This window comes from Thermobia domestica, chromosome 18 (assembly GCF_964235325.1).
Source record: "Thermobia domestica chromosome 18, izTheDome1.hap1.1, whole genome shotgun sequence".
Taxonomy (NCBI): domain Eukaryota; kingdom Metazoa; phylum Arthropoda; class Insecta; order Zygentoma; family Lepismatidae; genus Thermobia; species Thermobia domestica.
This window is the reverse complement of record NC_137471.1, coordinates 90,495,449-90,516,190: the sequence shown is the minus strand read 5'-3', so window position 1 is coordinate 90,516,190 and position 20,742 is coordinate 90,495,449. Positions and strand designations below refer to the sequence as shown.

Sequence of the window (20,742 nt, the reverse complement as noted above, 5' to 3'; positions counted from 1 at the left end):
GTTTTATGGTGGGGCCTGCTGGTGTAACTATAATGAATAAGGTTGTAGAAATAAATGGAATGACTACTTACTGTTACTTCTGTCTCATTTCCCTCCTTTATTTTTATGAATCTATGTTGTATGAATCTAGATCGTATGTATTGGTCCGATGCTTAAGTTTTGCGTAATTCAGCTAATTTTCGAGTAACTTTTATTTTATTGCATTAATTAAGAATAAATAGTCCATCATAAAAATATTAGGTTTTACAGTTAAAATGAGAGTACATATTAAAGAGGATTCTGTCCCATATAAATATTCCGGAGTAATTTTTCACAGTGTAGGAAACCTTTATTTTATGTTTAGAAATGCGAAAATATTACACGTGCTTTAACCTATATGATTTTATGCAACATCAAGTGTTTTTCGCACTATCCTCAGTGTTTAGTCCTAACTTGTTTATTTAAATTGTTTAGTTTTGTTTAAAGATGTTTGTTCAATGTAACTTGTTAGCTGTAGAAGAAGAAGAAGAAGAAAGGGTAGTTGCTTGTTGAAACTGTGTATAGCAGCAGTGTGTGTGAGCGCGTAGCCTATAGCTGCATCATCGTAGTGTTCAATGTGCATTTTATTTAACTCGGGAATTGTAAGAAATATTAACAATATTATTAAACCGTATTATTAAAGAACGAACCAGTGTTTGTGTGATACAGTCCATCATAAAGATTTGGTCCTCCGACCTAGATGCTAATACGTGTTTATGTGTTTTATGTGACCTACGTGCTAAGGCTTGTGTGTTAACAAGAAAGACAAAACTGTGTGGGCGACAATGGAAGCTTACAATTCCCGAAAGCGTGTTTTAAAAGGAAAGGTCAATCGTGCTGAAAACTGCATAAACAATATCACAGAACAGGAAGATATTAGTGTAGTTCAGGTCTACAAAAACAAAGTGAGTGAACTGTCACGTGAAACAAATGAGCTTTTATTGCTAGCCAGTAACTTGTGTGCCGAAGAAGAAATTTATTTGGCGCAAGAAGAAGAGCTTGCTGCTATTGAAGATAGACTTACAAAGCTTAACGTGAAATTAGTGGAAGTGCAGGGTAAAATATCTCACGCTTCTTCTAGTGATGAGAATAATCAAAAGAACACAACAGAAATTCGACTTCCAAAATTGCAGTTGCCATGCTTTAGCGGGAACTTAAATGATTGGCTTTCGTTTCGTGATTTGTTTATCGCAGCAGTGCATAATAATGAAAAATTGACGGGTGCACAAAAACTTCAGTACTTAAAAACTAGTCTGCAAGGTGAAGCAGCAACACTTATTCAATCTATACAAATAACTGACGATAACTATAAAGAAGCTTGGGACCTGTTAAATTTAAGGTATCAAAATAAACGAGAATTAGTCACGTCTATCTTGCGGCGGTTTGTAAGTCAAGGTCAAGTGCAGCAAGAATCAGCTGGCGCATTACGTCGGTTGTTGGATACAAGTGTTGAATGTGTGCGATCGTTATCAGTGTTGGACATAAAAGTGAACGAATGGGATCCTTTGCTTATATTTCATATAACAGAGAAGCTAGACAGTGAAACAAAGAGGCAGTGGGAACTTTCATTGTCAGACAGTGAACTACCAACATTTGACCAGTTGGTGAAATTCATAGATCATAGGTGTCGCGCATTAGCAAGTAGTACTTCAAATGCAAGATCAACCCCACCCAGTGAGCCAAACAAGAGTAATAAAAAATCAACAATAGCGCATCATGCTTCAGCTCAATTTTCGTGTTGCCAGTGCAAAAGCAAAAATCATCCTTTGCATAAATGTGATGACTTTCTTTCGCTGTCAGTTGACGAACGTCATTCCTTAGTGAAAAACAAAGCATTATGCTTTAATTGCTTACAATCTAATCATAAACTGTCCAGTTGCAAATCAGCATCGTGTCGTGAGTGTGGCAAACGTCATCATACTTTACTTCATTTTCCAAATAAACAGAACTCAGGTGTTTCAGTGGGGACTCATTTTTCAAGTGAAACTAATGTGCAACATGCAGTGTTATTACAAACTGCAGTAGTGATGGTGAAGGATTCATATGGTAATTTACAACCTGTGAGAGCCTTGTTAGATTCAGCCAGTGAAAAAAGCTTCGTGTCAGAAAACTGCATACAACGACTCGGTTTACAAAAACAGCCGGTGTATGTACATGTTTCGGGACTGAGTTCCAGTAATGTTGCTCGGGCAAAAGGTGTTGTTAATATTGTGTTTACATCAAGCTATGATGTTAAATTAGAATTTTCTGTAGAAGCGTTAGTGTTGCCAAAGGTAACAGGTATGTTACCAAAACGGTATATTCATAAAAGCAAGCAGTGGTCGCATGTTAACAAGTTAACATTAGCAGATCCGAATTTTAATGTTCCTGACAGAATTGATCTGTTATTGGGTGCAGATATTTACTCTCAATTGCTATTGGCGGGTGTGTGTAGTGGTGTTAATGGTTCTCCCGTAGCAGTGAATACCAAATTAGGATGGGTGTTGTTTGGTTCTATTGGCGACGATGAAGTGCGACGTAAAGAATTCACAGCGTCAACATATCATATCCAGTGCAACAGTGAAAGAATTTTGCAACAGTTTTGGGAATTGGAAGATATTCCTACACAAAATATAATGTCGTCAGAAGAAAAACAGTGTGAAATTTATTTCGAGAAGACCCATCAAAGAGATGAAACAGGTAGGTTTCATGTGCAATTACCGTTTCGCGACAACAGTGCAAGACTTGGTGAGTCACGTGACGTGGCAATTAAACGCCTTAAGCAAGTAGAAAGTCGGTTGAAGAAGAGGCCTAAAATGCGTCAATTATATGTAGATTTTATGCATGAGTATGAGGTACTTGGGCATATGGAGATTATTCCAGAGAGTGAAATACTGAAACCAACCAATGAAGTGTGTTATTTACCTCATCACGCAGTGTTGAAAGATTCCAGTTCTACAACAAAACTGAGAGTAGTTTTTGATGGTAGTTGTAAAACTTCATCTAATGTGTCATTGAATGATAAGTTACTTGTCGGACCTAGGTTGCAGTGTGACTTAATTCCATTACTTGTTCGTTTTAGACAACATAATGTGGCATTAACTGCTGATATTGAGAAAATGTATAGACAGGTGAGAATCCAACCAGAGCATAGAGACTTCCAGCGAATTGTGTGGCGTGAAAAACCTAATCTTCCGATCAAAGATTACAGGCTTGTGACGGTAACTTATGGTACAGCTTCAGCACCATATTTAGCGGTGAAAAGTTTGCAGCAATTAGCGAAATATGAAGAAGAATCATTTCCTATCGCAGCGGCTGTAGTGATGCAAGACTTTTTTGTTGATGACTTGATCAGTGGTGCCAACTCAGTTAGTGAAGCAATTCAGTTACAAGAACAACTCAGTGCATTATTGCAGAAAGGGGGTTTTGAACTGAGAAAATGGGCATCCAACAGTCCCAACGTTTTGGACTCCGTACCCTCCCATTTGAAGCAAGCGACAAGTAGTTTAGACTTTGATAGTAGTAATTCAGTGAAAACGTTAGGAATTCAGTGGTATCCATCAAATGATGTATTTTCGTATAATGTCAATCTTGTGCCAGTTAAGTCAGTTGTAACTAAGCGTAATATTTTATCAGAAAGTGCAAAAGTGTTCGATCCATTAGGTTTGATTTCTCCAACTACTATTATTGCGAAAATATTATTGCAAGAAATTTGGAAACTAAATTTAGAATGGGACAGTCCAGTTCCTGAATGGATTTTGAGAAAATGGAGGAATTACTACTCAGAGCTTTCTTTATTGAAAAACATCAAAATCAACAGGTGTATCAGTATCACTCAAGCTACGAGAAGAGAGTTAATAGGATTCTGTGATTCTTCCGAAAAGGCCTATTGTGGAGTGGTGTATATGAGGTCTGTATCTCAAGACGGCCAAGTGAGTGTGAACATTGTTATGGGAAAAACGAAGGTTGCTCCAATCAAACAAGTGTCCTTGCCCCGATTAGAGCTCTGTGGTGCCTTGCTATTAGCTAAAATGATGAATCTCATATTAAATTCATTACGTTTGGAAGTGCATGATGTAATTGCCTATTCTGACTCTACTGTTGTGTTATCGTGGCTGAATTCGGATTCAAGCAGATGGAAAGTGTTTGTCGCGAATCGTGTAGCAAAGATTCAAACTCTTTTGCCATCAGTGAAGTGGCTCAAAGTGGATTCAAAGAATAATCTAGCAGACTGTGGTTCTCGAGGTTTATTATCTTCTGCCTTACTTGCACATTACTTATGGTTCTCAGGTCCAGAGTGGCTCAAAAACCCCATTCTCCCAGAGTGTAATGATATACAGTGGATTCAAAGTTAGTCAACTAAGAGGAAAGAAAACACATAGTTTGTATGCATGTTTATGTTGATACCTCCATTATTGACAATTGTTCATCGTTGGTGAAACTTGAGCGAACTGTTGCATATTGTAAGCGCTTTAGTAATAATTGTCGTGTGTCGCAAGGAAACAAGCACACAGGTCCACTTACAGTAACAGAGCTTTTCCATTTACATATTGTTTCAATTTTTACAGTTCTTTCAAATATTACCAATTCATCTTTGTGTGTATCTTGAACTAGATCGTTCAAGGGTGGGGGCTATGTTTAGTCCTAACTTGTTTATTTAAATTGTTTAGTTTTGTTTAAAGATGTTTGTTCAATGTAACTTGTTAGCTGTAGAAGAAGAAGAAGAAGAAAGGGTAGTTGCTTGTTGAAACTGTGTATAGCAGCAGTGTGTGTGAGCGCGTAGCCTATAGCTGCATCATCGTAGTGTTCAATGTGCATTTTATTTAACTCGGGAATTGTAAGAAATATTAACAATATTATTAAACCGTATTATTAAAGAACGAACCAGTGTTTGTGTGATACAGTCCATCACTCAGTTACCATCGGTCATGATGTCCCTGCCTCTTGCGAACCCAACCCTGTTCTAACTCGTGGGTTTCTTGCTGTGTTCCTGCTCTGAAGCAGTTAAATATCATCCTCGTTCTTAATGACCACTGAACATAACTTGCTTTTTCTGCAGTCTTCATCTATTGATATTCGTCCAACGCGTATTTATACCATAAAGAAAATCCTCGTAAAGTGAACCTGCACTCATAAATGCAACTCATGTCATAAGAAACCATTTTTAAGACATTACGAATGAACTTCGTGCAGAAATAATTACATATAAGATAGCACATAATCATTCCATACACATCATATGCTCGCATATTGCCAATTTGTACGCAATTATCTGAGCATGCGCCAAAGTAATAATATACTAAAATGTCTTAAGAAATCATTTAAATCAAGAAGTCAAAGAAAATGTTTGTTTTTAAATTTCGCGGAATGTTCTTAATCTACACCAATTTCGGGAGGTCACCTTCGGCACTTAACCATAATTTTTTTTTTAATTTATATACAAAACAGATTACTGCTGCTATGCATCAAAAGAATGTCACTGGTTTCCGTGTCCATGTCACACAAAATCGTAGTGCAACCGCATAGCGATTTTCGTTTGTTTTCTTTGATACAATGTTGGATAAAAATAGAGCAAGTTCTAATTTAGAACAGTTGTATCAAATGTTGTAACCATCCCAAAACTTGCATACAACTTGGTATCGTACACGTTCAATGGGGTGTATCGAAAAAATTGTTTTTTTTTCGAAATCTTGTTACCCTTAGTGGCCATTTTTGGCCAAATGTGGTTAATAAAACACAGAAAATATTTCAGATCGATACTTCAATTTTTAGTTGCCGCCATCTGCTTGAAATTTTTAAAAATGATGAAATCGTAGATTTTTAAGACATTAAGTGAAATAGTTATAACTTTATACTATGTTCCAATTACATAATAATAATTGTTCTCCAGACAGTTCCAATATAATGTAAAAAGATTTCAAGATTCTACTTCGTCTTTTTTAGTTGCCGCCATCCCTCTGACCTGTGGGAGAAAAATCAATGACCATGTGTATTAATGTATATCTGTAAAAATTCTGGAAAAAAATAATTAAACATATTACAGCCGTGTGCACCAACGAAGTTTAAACGAGCGTTCACTTAAACGCGTTCAACATTAAACTTCAAGCTTAAACGTGGGTCCCGGACTTTTGTTGCACCATTGAAACTCGAAGTTCAGTACATCTCGTTTAAGTAAACTTCGGTCAATTTGTAAAATCGACTCTAATTGGTCGTCTTTTGTCTCTAATCTTCGTTTAACAAAGTAACAAATGAAGAATTCATACCGCATGGCGGTCTTTTCAATTTTCGAGATTGTGTGCATAGAGTTGTGAGTAGTTTAATTTCAGTTATCGTTATTGTAATGGAAAAATAATGAAACCACGAGCAAAACGTTTCTCCGAACACGAGAAATGTATTGTAATTTTATTAGTGGAAAAATAAAAAGACGTTATTGAATGTAAACCGGGTGATGGGGGTGAAAGATTCCAGTTGCATAAACATGCAATGTAATTAGCATGCAATTTAAAGGCAAAACATGATTGTTTCTTTTTGTTGGGAAACTTAACATGACCAGCTCGGGAGAGTAATACTCCCGGAAATACGATTTTCCGCGCACTACTCTAGCCAGCTGTTTTAAGTTGGTCACAAAAATTATATCATGGGGGTCAAGGTGGAACAAAACGAGCCCTGCGGGGCTTCTAACCCGTTCCTACTACTACTACTACTACTATTCTTACTACTGCTACTACTTATCTGCACAAAAGTAAATAAATCACTTTCTCGAGTATTATTTTCATTTTATTTTAATGAAAGAAGTGTTATGAAAACTTTTAAAAGTAAAAAACTTTCTGTGGGTGGGGTTTGAACCCACGCCAAAAGCGTTTTACGTTACTATTCTATAGCACTAGCACGTTCGGCCACGAGGATCGACATCAGGAAACGTTTTATTTCTGCTATATATATGCAATGTGGCAAGAAGTGGATAACGCCAACCAATCTGAACCACGTATTTAGCTTCTTCCGGGAGTATTAATTTTCTGAGCTAGTCCTAAACTTAACTGCTCTTCAGTATTCCCCAACAACATTAAAACTGAAGTTTTATTCAACCGGAATCTTTTACACTAGATTGGTACCAGGGCGTGTCTCCAAGAGCGACCTTTTCGAAAATCTTTCTCGCTGAATATTTCAAATGGGTTACAGCGATCTTTCATTACTCTATGAGGCCAAATCTCCTCTAAATACTCCTAATCTAAAGAATACTTTCGGACATTGTGTGCACCACAATAATAAATTCCACTAATGGGACGCAGACAAGGTTGGACGACGACAAGCCTGGACACTTAATTTTGGTCGCTCCCGACAAGGTTGGACAACGACAAGGTTGGACGACGACAAGCTTGGACAACGACAAGCTTGGACACTTCTCAATTTATCCTCTTGTGCCAGACTCGAACGAATTCCTGAGGTGTCAAAGTTTGTTGTGGTCGATCCCGACAAGCCTGGATACATCTCATTTTGGGTCGTTGACGACAAGGTTGGACGACGACAAGCCTGGACACATTCCTGGGGTGTCCAAGCTTGTCGTGGTCGGTCCCGACAAACCTGGACACATCTAATTTTGAGTCGCTGACGACAAGGTTGGCCAACGACAAGCCTGGACATATTCCTGAGGTGTCCATGCTTGTCGGGATCGATTTTGGATCGCTGATGACAAGGTTGGCCAACGACAAGCCTGAACACATTCCAATGGGCCGATTTGGTGCATTCAAAGCACGTAGATCTGACAAATACAACTGTTTATGCACTAGTACGGGTGTACAAGGGCAGTCAGTGTTATCAATGTACAAGGGCAACTGTTCTCTCTGATTATACTGCAGTGTTATTTTTATACCACCGTGATATTCATAAAAATCGTAAGAAGTACCACAGACATGATTATTCAATTACAATATCATATATCAATACTGAAAAATAAAAACCCGGTTTAAAATTTAAAAAAAACGAGGATTAAAACCCAAAAATGCCTAGGGTTCAAACCTATTCAAGCCATCAGGCTTTGGGGCCGCTACGTTTCGACGACACCGTTTCGGCTCCAGCTCAGTTCAGCGAAAATTTTATGTATAAGGGCACACATCCCATTTAATAATTATTTAAGTAAATTATTTAAGTAAAACGGAAATTTTGTAAATAATAATAATCTCTTTTAATAAAAGATAAATAAATTTAAATTAATTCGAAAATCCTCTGATAGAGGGCAGTAGCTGACTGGCGAGAATCAGCCAATAGCGATATAGATGAGAGCCATGCAACTCTATATTGAAGGGCATGTATGTATGAACTGGAAACGCCTCAACTGGTAGAGTTTATTGGAACAGACATTTCAAATTGGGTCGTTGACGACAAGCCTGGACACATTCCTGGGGTGTCCAAGCTTGTCGTGGTCGATCCCGACAAACCTGGACACATCTCATTTTGGATCGCTGACGACAAGGTTGGCCAACGACAAGCCTGGACACATTCCTGAAGGTGTCCAGGCTTGTCGGAATCGACCCCGAGATGCTTTGACATATCTCATTTTGGGTCGCTGACGACAAGGTTGGCCAACGACAAGCCTGGACACAAAAAGTGTCCAGGCTTGTCGTCGTCCAACCTTGGCGCGGTCCCCCACTAATACTACAGACTGAGTTGGATCAACGAAGTTTAAACCCCCAAATTCGGCCGTTCAAGCTAAAACCAAGTTTTTCATCATTTGACCGAGACTTAATCTTGAACGTTGTTGGTGCAACATACATTTTTACTATGCTTCGTCATGACCCTTGTTCAACAGTTGAACTTCTTTGGTGCACACGACCGTTAGTGATTTTTCTGTCAGGTATCTGACACAATGGAATCAAAAATCAATGAAATATTCTCAAGTTTTTATACATTTGGAAAACGTATAAAATTTTAAAAATTACAGAAAACTCGCTGAAATACATTTTCGTTCCTGCAGCTCTTAGCTTATTTCCAAGCAAATTTATTGCATTAGAAATAACCCAGAACTCACCACAAGGAGGTGGTTGCGGTTCGAGCTCCGCCCTCCCTCCCGTCCTGGACTTACCTTTGACTTTGTTTTTGCAGATTACTGGTTTTCAAATGTAGCTTATTTACGTTCAGTTACTCATTTTCACTTGTATTCTGATTTCTTTGTGAACTGTGGTATCCGGTCCTGAGATTTTAAACTTGCCAAAATAAGTCCATGGCGAGCGTCTGCACCACACACAGAACTGGCCGCTTCTGTCACTAATTTTATCATGCGCTCTGCTGTTTGAGTATAACAAGAAAACCTTGTTATTTCTTCACCTGCAACCGCGTCAATTATTATGTTATGTTCCAGCTCATCTTGGCTTAGGTGTTGTGTTAGTGGTAGCTTCGTCAAAACACACTCAGACCAGTTTATCACGTCAAGTAGGTTTCTGCGTCTAATTTGACCTCAGGAACTTTGAATTCTCTCATATTGACAGATAAAGATAGTGTTTTTGCTTTCAAAATTTTTCTCCAAATAACCACTCTTATGTTCGGATCTGTGCCCGAAATCATTGCCAGAAGTAAATTCAATGGATGATTAAATAATGCATATCGTATTATCACTGGACCTATGATTGATTTAGTATTTGAATCCATAGATCTAGAAAATGTCATTTTTCCATAAATGTTATCTCCTTGTGTGCACGATTGTTCGCTTTTAATATAGAACCATACAGGAGCAAAAACATTCATTACGTAAGAAACCATAATCTTGAGCTCTGTTGACGGATTTTCCGTTCCGATGTAAAGGTTCAAAATTCTACTAGCAGTTGTCACCCATTTCGCCTGATGTAGCTTTCCAGGATTTCGACTAGCCAAACTTTCAAAATAATGGCTCAACGGAATAGCTTGACAAATATTTAGAAGATATTTTTGATTCCTGTTTAAATTCACAGCACTGAAGTTCTGAATCCAGTGAACAGCTACAGGTTCAAAATCAACAAGTAGTAAGGACTCGCAGTTTTGTAAAGCCATTCCAATTTGACCTTCGTATAATTTTGGGCCCGTAGTCTTACCATCGATTTCACGGATTAAATGTCTAAGCAGAAGTTCACTGCATTTAGACATGTGGGAAACATCGGCTACCGGTATAAGAAGAATATACTATTAATGATTGAATTAATAAAAATTTTTCAAGTTAAATAGATGATTCATTATATTCTAATGCTTCCAATTCATTACCCCTTAAAATTATTTCACCCATTTACCATCTTCCCTTTACTTGAATAAACAGTTATAGTCTTAGAAATTCGGTGAAGATTTCGAAGAATTTCTGAAGCGACAGTTTTATGAATTTGCGTAAGCATTACGATTTCTAAATCTTTATTCTGTTCTGGACATCCTTATTCTTGTTTCGTGTAGGTTGTTTCTATACCAGTCACTGCAAAATAATGTGGCAGATGCAGTAAATTTTAAAATTTACTATGCGATTATAACAAATAAAATGGCAGATTTTTCGTGAACTAAACGCAAAATTTACGTTTAGTTTGCGATAATCGCCATTAAATACAGGGCCGTCGCGTGATTGTAAGCGCCCGGGGCGAGAATTCCCAGGCGTCCTCTTCCCCCAGTGTGTTATGAAACACAACCAGAGTTTATTCGGACTCGCAGATTAAATATGGAATGTAAGATCATAATGTAAGATAAAAGAAGTTGGTATTATGTCATTTTTTAAGAGTGACTGCTAGTTTTTGTACTCTAAACATAGAAGTTAATGAAAACATGGATTTTGAATTATTGAAATCGGGTGCTATTTTTGTCTATTTTAAACTTCATACACATTAACATAATAATAGAATAGAATATACAAAGTACGATACAAGTATTAAATTCCAAGATTAAAAAAAACTTCTCACAGAGGACTGGAGAGAGTTCCAGTTGAATAATTCTAGAGGATGTTTTACATTACCGGTAATTTTCAAGTTTAATACTCTATTGGGAATTCCTCTAGGATCTAATTTAGGTCCCCTCTTGTTTCTTCTTGTTATTAATGATATTCCTCTGTATTTTAAAACTTCTCAAGTTCTTCTTTTTGCCGACGATCTCATATTATAGACCAAAGTAAGTTCTATTCATGATTACGTGAAACTTCAGCAGACTCTACAGGAATTTCAAATTAGTCCTGAATGTATCCAAATGTAAATCTGTATCTTTCACAAGGAAAGAAAATCTAATTAACTTTACCCATACAATAAGTGGCACTTCCTTGTCTACCCCAAATACTATCAAGGATCTAGGAGTTATATTTTTAGCAAATTAATCTTTTCTCAACACGTTGACGCAATAACGAGTAGTGCATATAGAAGCCTAGGTTAATTTATAGGATAATACAGGATTTTTACAGAATCAACATTTATAAAGTTATATGTTTTGTATGTGGGGTGAAAATTAGAATACCGTTTCACTGTTTGGAAACCAAATGCCACTAAATATTCTGATGCAATAGAAAATATACAGTTTAAATTGTTAAAAATGCTTGCATACAAGAAAACTTGTTTCTACCAAAAGTAGGTCCCCTATGAAGACTTAGTAACGAATTTTAGTTTTCAAACATTAGAAAAAAGGACATGGGTTTTTGATTTGTTGTTCTTACATAAATTAATAAACAGTAAAATTGACTGTCCATGTGTGCTTCATATAACGAAATGATTGTAGTAGATGTATTTAGTAATGTCCAAAAACAAGTTCAAAACAATTGTCAGGAAATAACTTCTGTATAATTAAACGACATATATTTGTGTATTATAATAGTGTATGTTAGACAAGTGTTTAAATGAATCCCAAAGTAAAGTCCGGGTAGGAAAATTTTTGTCCACGAGCTTTCACGTCGAAAATGACCTGAAACAAGGAGATGCGTTGTCGCCATTATTATTTAACTTCGTTTTGGAATACGCTATAAGGAAAATCAAAGAAAGCAACCAGGGCCTAGAGTTATACGGTATTTACCAGATTATGGCATATGCTGATGATGTAAATTTAATAGGGAATGATAGGAGAACAATAGAAAGAAATGCAGAGATCTTATTAAACTCTTGCAGGGACATGGGTTTAGAAGTAAATGCAGAGAAAACTAAATACATGGAAGTGCGTCGGGAACGGAATACAGCAAATTATGGATGCGTTAAAATACTAAATAATACTTTTGATAAAGTGGATACTTTCAAATATCTAGAATCAATATTAACAGAGGAAAATCATATTCACGGAGAAATTAAATGTAGACTAAAAGCAGGGAATTCGTGTTACTATTCGGTTCAAAATCTCTTGTCGTCGCGAATTCTGTCGAGGAATTTGAAACTTAAAATATACAAAACGATAATCATGCCTGTAGTCCTGTATGGCTGCGAAACATGGTCACTTACTCTGAGGGAAGAACATAGACTGAAAGTATTTGAGAACAAGATCCTGAGACGAATATTCGGACCCAAGAGGAACGGGAATGGGGAATGGCGGAAACTTCATAACGAGGAACTACATAATTTATATGGTTTACTCAACATTGTTAGGGTCGTCAAGTCTAGGAGGCTTAAATGGGCGGGTCATGTAAGTAGAATGGAAGAAAGTAGAGACGCTTTCAAAGTCTTGACTGGAAGACCAATCGGAAAACGACCATTAGGAAGACCTAGGCGCAGATGGGAGGACAATATTAAGATGGATCTCGCAGAGATTGGAATACAGAGTAGAAACTGGATGCAGTTAGCTAAGGATAGAAGTCAGTGGAGAGCTTTTGTGAACGCGGCATTGAACCTCCGGGTTCCATAGGCCATAGAGTTAGTTAGTTAGTTAGTTAGTTATGTTAGACAACTATGTACACAACACTGTAACTGGGCATTAAGCCTGTTGTGTTGTCCTTATGAAATAAATAAATAAATAAATAAAGTTTACTTAGCAGTAGTAATAAAGTTTACTTATTAAAATATCAGAATTAACATTATTTAAAAAAATCATTTATTAACACAATCTGAGTTCCTTGAATTTCATTCATTTGTTGTTTGGGCTCTCATTAAATATACACATATATGATTGATGTTTGAATTTTTTGTGTGCATTATGCTACTCATCGAAATTTTTGTAATGACTGTTCAGAGTATGATCTCTAGAGTCTTTACTATGAACAGTGCTAGTTAAGGCACACCATATTTGTAACATTTATGAGTAAAATACATTATCTTGCACGGGAAAACACGTTCATAGGGAACAAATAAAGGTGTATTTTATGTTTAGAAATGTAGATGTGTACTAGAGTAACACAATTACAAGTGCCGTACAATGGTTGTAAGAAGTGATCGCATATAATAAATAACTGTATTAAGTACTATTTTCCTCTAGCATAATTATTGTGCACATGCGCAAAAACTATAATTTATGTTTATATGTAGCGTTACTAGTTTGAAAATGTTATAAGTGCTATAGGAATTCGTATCATTGCGAAAACCCACGTGTTTTTGCATTACCTTCACATTCGCATATACTCTTCGTCGTTGACGCACCTACTTCCTTCGGTCGCACCCCGCACCAAAGAGCGGGCACACCACCTTTTCGGTCGAGTTTTACTGGCCACTTACACAGGTTGTTTTTTTGTTTCTTGCACAGTAGTTTTTATACTACACATTAGGATGCTGGATTTATACGCAAATTGTGAAAAAGTGTAGGTATAATTTCTGAACAATTACCTCCAGTGCCCCCTTTGAACTTTATCCAAGCTTAATCCAGTATTGTAATGTCACTCAATACGAATCTTTTGGAGGACAATAAAAAGAAAGTTAGTAAAAGAATTATAATATTTGGAAGATGGTTTCAGGTTGTGCCTAAACTTGTCCTGCACACTACGAACATTTAAAAATAAGCATAATATCTGTACTTTTTCTATAGATTGCCTGTTACTAGTGTCCCCTGCGAGGTGAGCGTAGGAATGAGAAGTTCAATTTTAAAAGTCACGAGTTTCATAAGTGTGTGAGTAACAGTAATTCGCCCAAGTACCTGATACAGACTAATTTCATTAAGTTTTGCGGCGCAAGTAGAACGCAAAACCAAGAGCAAATAATAGTTATTACCGATTATTGTAAACTAAAACACATCTTTTGGGATGCATTAACGAAAATTCGTTATCTCTCTCTTTCCATCAATCTATCTATCTATCTATCTATCTACATATATATATATATATATATATATATATATATATATATATATATATATATATATATATATATATATATATATATATATATATATATATATATATACGCCTTTGGCCTGGGAGACCCGGGTGAGGTTCGGATTCCACGTTAATCAGTAGATCCACGTTTCATATAGCCTCGCTGCTGAAAGGGATGCAAACTAAAATCATTGTTGCATTGTTTTGCATTGTTGCATTGCTTTCTAAATTGCTTTGTTTTCTAAAATTACACGTAGGGAGTGGGTATTTTTAAAACATCTTGGTTTTCTGGATTTGCCAATCACCAAAAGCTTTACTTTACAAAATCCCGTCATATTTGCAGCAATCATAACTGTGATTCTTGTTTTGGACATTTTGCCACCCGAACGCTGTTCACCTTTAAATTTCAGTTTTATCTGACGTCATATTGTAAAACAATCCAGTTTCATCTGCATTGAACATATTATCTGGCTTGTAACCTTCACAGAAAGCATGCCACTTCTTAGATAGCCAATCGTCTGTTACGCCATCAGGTACATTCGCAACTTCGCCACAAATTTTCCCAGCAACAATATCATGACGAGCTCGGAAACGTATCCAAGAGGAAGAACAATTGAAGTTCGGATTGTCCAATCAACGAGCAAATTCATTGGCTTTCGCTTGAATAATAGGTACATTGATCGGCACATTATTTGTTCTTTGCTGCTTAAACCATTGAAGTAAAGCTTCTGCAATCTCTTTGTGGTCGGATGATCTGGCCCGCTTGATTTTTAAAGAATTTTTTTCGAAAAGAGACTGTATTTTTTCTCTGTCCTTCCAAATTGTAGAAATCGTCAAGTGTGATAGACCCAATCCCCTCGCGATGCTGACGTTTATTTCTCCGTTTTCTAATCGCCATATTATGTGTGACTTTTCTTTAATATTAAGCTTGGATTTCTTAAATACAGTTTTTATATAGAGTTTAGACGGGACCGTTAGATTTCGTCGTTATACCCAATACGTCGTTAAAAGCGATGTTGTTATAAACGGTTTCGACCGTACATATATATATATATATATATATATATATATATATATATATATATATATATATATATATATATATATATATATATATATATGTGTGTGTGTGTGTGTGTGTGTGTGTGAAGTGTGTGTGTGTGTGTCCAGCATCTCCATAATATCAACCTGAGTTGGCACTCCTTTAAAATGAGTTTGGAATGTAGTATTATTACTAATAGAGCACTTTGAGTAAACTCAGATTGTTTCTATTAGATCAAGGTACATCTTAAATTGCCTTTACTTGCTAATGTTTGATAAGCGGACCTATGATATGCTTTGAGTTACTATTGGAGATTCTCTACCACTGATTTGCGTAGGCAAAACAGAACCGTGTGTGTAAGGCCTGCTATACCTATGAGATAAATCCTAGAAAATATCGTACTCTTTATCTTAGGACAAAAGTTACCACATATCTCATATTAAATTCTACCCTTTTATGAAATACACGTGAAGATTTTTTTCTTGTTTCATACCCTCCGAAGAGGTGCCAAGTCTCACAACGCATACTCGGCCAGCAATGTTTTCCAGTGCCTTCTGCCTTGCATGCCTGTTGTGATAGAGCGTTGACGTTGTATTATATTAAAAATGTATGCTTTTCGTATGCACTAATAAGTGCGCAAATAGCATCTTTGCTGGCGAGGAGAAAACAAATTTGTTTTCACTTTCTCTCTCACCTGATGTCGCTTAAATCGAATTTTCTTTCCAAAATAGAGCGTGCTTTAAAGAAGAGAAATTTCATAGGATTGTTTAGAACATAGGAAATGACATGCAATCTCATGCCATATACCCTGAAATTTTGACTTTATTAAATATCGTAAGACATTTCCTAGGATTTATCTCATAGTGTATAACGGGGTTAAATAAGAGACACAATTAAAGAAGTAATTAATATGTACTTCGTATCATATTTAATGTATATGAGTGACTGTTCGTATAGCGAAATGCCAGATATGTAAGTCAAAGTGCTTCACGATTTTCAGTATAAAAGTGGAAAGATAAACTGGATCATACCTGAAATGAAGATGATGATGAGAACTATATTCAGGAAGTTCCTCTGAGCAAAATGCAGTAATCTCTGATGTATCCACTAACAATCTATTTATACTTTCAAGAATACAAAATTTCTAATCCTGGCAGCGACGTACTAACTATTGTGTTTATCGACATTGTTGCTTAAAATGTGACCATATCTACAACTATCCGACTTTCACTCTACTTCAAATAAATTCAACTCTCGTTCTTCGACTTCAATTAACTGTGACAAAATAGACTGAAGTATTTATGCAACGAAGATTCTTGCATTACAGCACATGGGTCCCAAAATTCGGATCAAAGTCCAATTAACCAATTCCTCTTATACCCCGGCCGGCGAACGATGATTTCTGACAGCTAAGCTCGCGAGGACGACTGAGGAGTGCGGTGTTGCCATGAGCTTCTCGCACAGGGAGAGAATCATCTGCTTCCTCGTTGAGGGTTGGGAGGGGGTGAATGAAAGTTTGGCAATGTGTGGTGGTTACCATGGAGACGCGACAGATTCTGAGCCTAAGGTTGGTTGACCTGCTGTCTTCTGGTTGCTCGCCGTGGCCTTGTGCAAAGCTGTCAGAAATCATCATTCACCGGCCAGGGTATAAAATTGAGCGTCATGAAGCCACGCTGCATTTTACGTAACCTACATAACTCTGTCCGTTGCAATGTGCTCGTACATTCACATAATATCTTTCGAGATAATTTACAACGTTAACAACATTCGCAGTTATGTTTATGAAATTACAAATACCAAACCCAAAACAAATAAACTTTGACATTTGCTATAACTGAAAATTAAAATGCACAATCTTTCCAATTAATAAGAATAAAATGTTAACACTCGTCGACAATATATAAGATGGTCCTTATTTTTCGATTGGAGAATCTTATTAGTCTCATCCCCTAAAATGGTTCCATATCGCACTAAAGTAATCAATTAGAAAGATGATCTCAACTGAACTATATTATATGGTGTCTTAAGTATCCTCAAGTTTTCATTTCATTTAGGGCTATATAGTATACAATATGAGGCAAAACTACCTTGTATGTTTGGAGAAACAATTATTATCAAGGCAATAAATATTAAATGATTACAGATAAGTTGAAAATAGCTTCAGATGTGTGTTTGTTACAAAAAGTTATCCCAAAAAGTTATTTGTCACTTAACTCTTTATTAAGTAAAATTTGAGACCTGGACTTCAGAATGGCCGCCATGATGATACTACATAGTAAAAGATGCAGTTATATCTCCATTACCCCTATCCAACGTATGTTGTTACCAGAGCCGTAGCTAAGGGGGGGCCAGCGGGGCGCCCGCCCCGGGCGCTGATAGCAAGGGGGCGCCGAACGAGCGAGGAGAAAGAAAAAGTGGTGTTGGACATGAGTAAAATACGAGTCGCCCCCAGAAAGTATTGGCGCCCTATTAGTTCAATATTGCTGTCGGTTATCAATGAAATACGCAGATTTCTTAAAAATTTTCTTGCTCGCTTCGCTCGCAATCCAAAAGTTTAAATAAATCATAAGTTTTTACTTTTTACTTAAAGGGTTTATTATAGATGATTTCTTAGTAACATGTGGTATACAAGGTCCCGAATAATGACTTATAGTGTATGGAGGACAGTGGCGTATTTACGATTTTGTTTCGGGGGCTTTGCTAACTTTCGGGTGGGGCTTTGCCTGAAAATGTGAAAATTCTGCAAGATATTTCATATACTTTACTATAATAAGTAAGGGGGGTTAAGCCCGGAAGCCCCTTAAATACGCCACTGATGCAGGAGCATTTTTAAAATCAGAAAGAATCAAAGTCGTGTTCCGCATTTAACAGCGATAAGTTTGCTTAGTTCAAAACGTTTTTTTATCTACCCAATCGGATTAATCATGACGCACAGTGGGGCCAAAGCACTGAATTCTTGGCAAAAATAAGAATTCGCAATATGAAGCAGAAAATTGAAAGAAAATCAATTAGTTCGGTGTGTGCAGTGGCTACAATAATGTTATTTCGACATTATTTCATCAAAAGCATAGTATTTTACATCATAAAATGAAATAGGTCTATTCCTTATATTCGCGCCTAAGTTATATAACAGATTATGTGATTGGCATAAAGAAACGCGTGGGCAATATGCTTTCATTTGGCAATTTATGATTGGCTTATATTCTTACGCCTGAAAGGAAAAAGTGTACTTATTCATTTTACAACTGAAGAGTAATAAAATTGAAGAAAAGTTCTTGCTTCTCAAAATTATTTCAAAGTTGTGGAGGATTCGTTATGACAATGAAGATGCAAGGACGCTTCAATACATAAAAATTATCTCATCACAAGTTCTCGATATGAATATATTATCAGATATATTAAACATATTATGATTTACAAGCATCAGTAACCTGTCCAGGTTGTTTTATATATTGCATCGTGCATTACGTGAGCTCATTTCAGGGCTTGATTGGAACATTCTCAGCTGGAGCGAGCGGAGGCTCATTACAGTTGATTGCAATGTCACTTCTGTGCACGTATCACAAAAAACACAATACTGAATTGATCAACACCATGTTTAATATGGTTCTACGTTATGGTCCATAGATTGTTTAGCATTGGCGTTTCAAAATGTCACCACCATTAATCAAATATATTTGACTAGAGTTTAGTTCTGTTGGTGAATGCCAGAGAAGTATGACTAGATGTTGGAAACAAGATGGGTCCTGGAGGCGAAACCCCCAACGAGGTCTGGGAGCAAAATTCTCAGAATCGACCTATATTCAACTTCGTCACTGCGTGCATGGGGATCACACTTACTCTAACACTTACTCTCACATTCATCCCACCTAAATTCAAAAGCAGCATTGCATCCAGAATGCGGTTTTCTTCAAACATTTTCATGTGCTATACTTCCCAAAAGTGCGAATATGTGCAGGTTTTCTCTTTGCATACAGTAAGAACAATGTTTCCGCTACGACATATTAAAAAATCACAGACTTATTATGCCATATTTTCTACTAAAATGCCATTCTATCGTTTGACCATAGTTTATATGCTTTCAGTATCACAGCATTTTCCAAATATGATATTAAGTAGGAGATTATCATAGGGATATGATAATGATATTAGCATCATTGCAAATATGACTATTGACTACACATCACATCAACATTCTAAATATACAAAACGATACATACATGTCGGTCGTGTCACCATGTTCACCAGCCACTGAATATCTTCACGCAATGTAGGAATAGTCCCATTCAAAGTCAATTTCCTATCTTCTGTCGCTAAGCAGCACGTCTCCGGCTTCGGCGGATAACCACATATACACGTCCCATGAGTACATTGTAAACTGCTATCACTTCTTTTCCTGCACACTATCTTATGTGTACACTATTAAGCTTTCATTATAACAAATCATATCGAGTCAATCTTTTACTTCATTTTTCGAGTTTTCGCTCAGAATTGCCGCGTTTGGACCCACTTTGGTGCGACGGTGAGAATGAAGGTATGAAAGTGAGAAGAGTGAAGGGGCATTCAAGATGCTGTTTGCGTAGAGTATTAAAAATAAAGGTAAACAAGGGGAACAATAACATTTTCGAACTTCAAGCAGTTGTAGAATAGGGGCTTAAGGGATCAGAACTTAGCCCAACGAAGTTCGACTTTTTCAGACACTAGTCACTACCTATGATTTATTTTAAAATTCCATTGACATATCAAATGCTTCCAATTTGGAGGAATTTATTGGGGTCATTTTTTCATCAACTTTTTGTATGGCCAGCATATTATTTTGTGCATACGTGTTTAGTTGTGTGATGTTTTTATCTATCTACATACACACATTCTTTATATATGTACGTGTTAGTGTATTTTAATATGTCAATTAATAATAAGTACCTTAAATTCGGAACTTTCATTCATTAAGAAATTAAGTACTAAATAATTACTTTAATTTCAGATATATGTAGTAGTCAAATATATACAGGGTTTTCATAAAGTCTGGACGTATTTAATTTGCTTATAATTTTCTCATATGAATCAAATAAAGTGCTAACGGTAGCGGAAGGATTAAATTTTTACCTGTAATCTGCACCAGCTCAGTTCATTCATCGCCACACCTCCAACTGGGCGCCATTTACGTCCACATATTACAGTACATTTACGTCCGGTACATTTACGTCCACACACATTTGCGTCCACACACATTTACGTCCACACATTGATACGGCAAAAAAATAGTCATCTCAGAGGAGTTTTTCATTTATTTATTTCTTTAAAGACACACACTCCAATACAACTTACAACTTACTTTTAACAGTCAACATTGAAACAACAATGAAAACAACAATGGATGGAATTTGGTAAGAAACTGACCCTTGCCCTCCCTCTCCCTCTCAGAGTTGCCGCTTATCTAACAGTGTTGCCAACTAAAAATTTAATCCTTCCGCTACCGTTTGCACTTTATTTGATTTCA

At 36.6% G+C, this 20,742-nt stretch overlaps 1 protein-coding gene across 1 annotated transcript; it reads left to right on the top strand.

Annotated features, from left to right (window-relative positions):
- Positions 1 to 803: 803 nt before the first annotated feature.
- Positions 804 to 4,352, top strand: LOC145675168 (uncharacterized). The gene has a single exon (XM_081745540.1). It carries the CDS (start codon positions 804 to 806, stop codon positions 4,350 to 4,352), a length of 3,549 nt encoding a protein of 1,182 aa, XP_081601666.1.
- Positions 4,353 to 20,742: the final 16,390 nt, after the last annotated feature.

Excerpts from the sequence above, each read along its gene's own strand:
- LOC145675168 (XM_081745540.1), top strand. The coding sequence starts at position 804 with ATGGAAGCTTACAATTCCCGAAAGCGTGTTTTAAAAGGAAAGGTCAAT.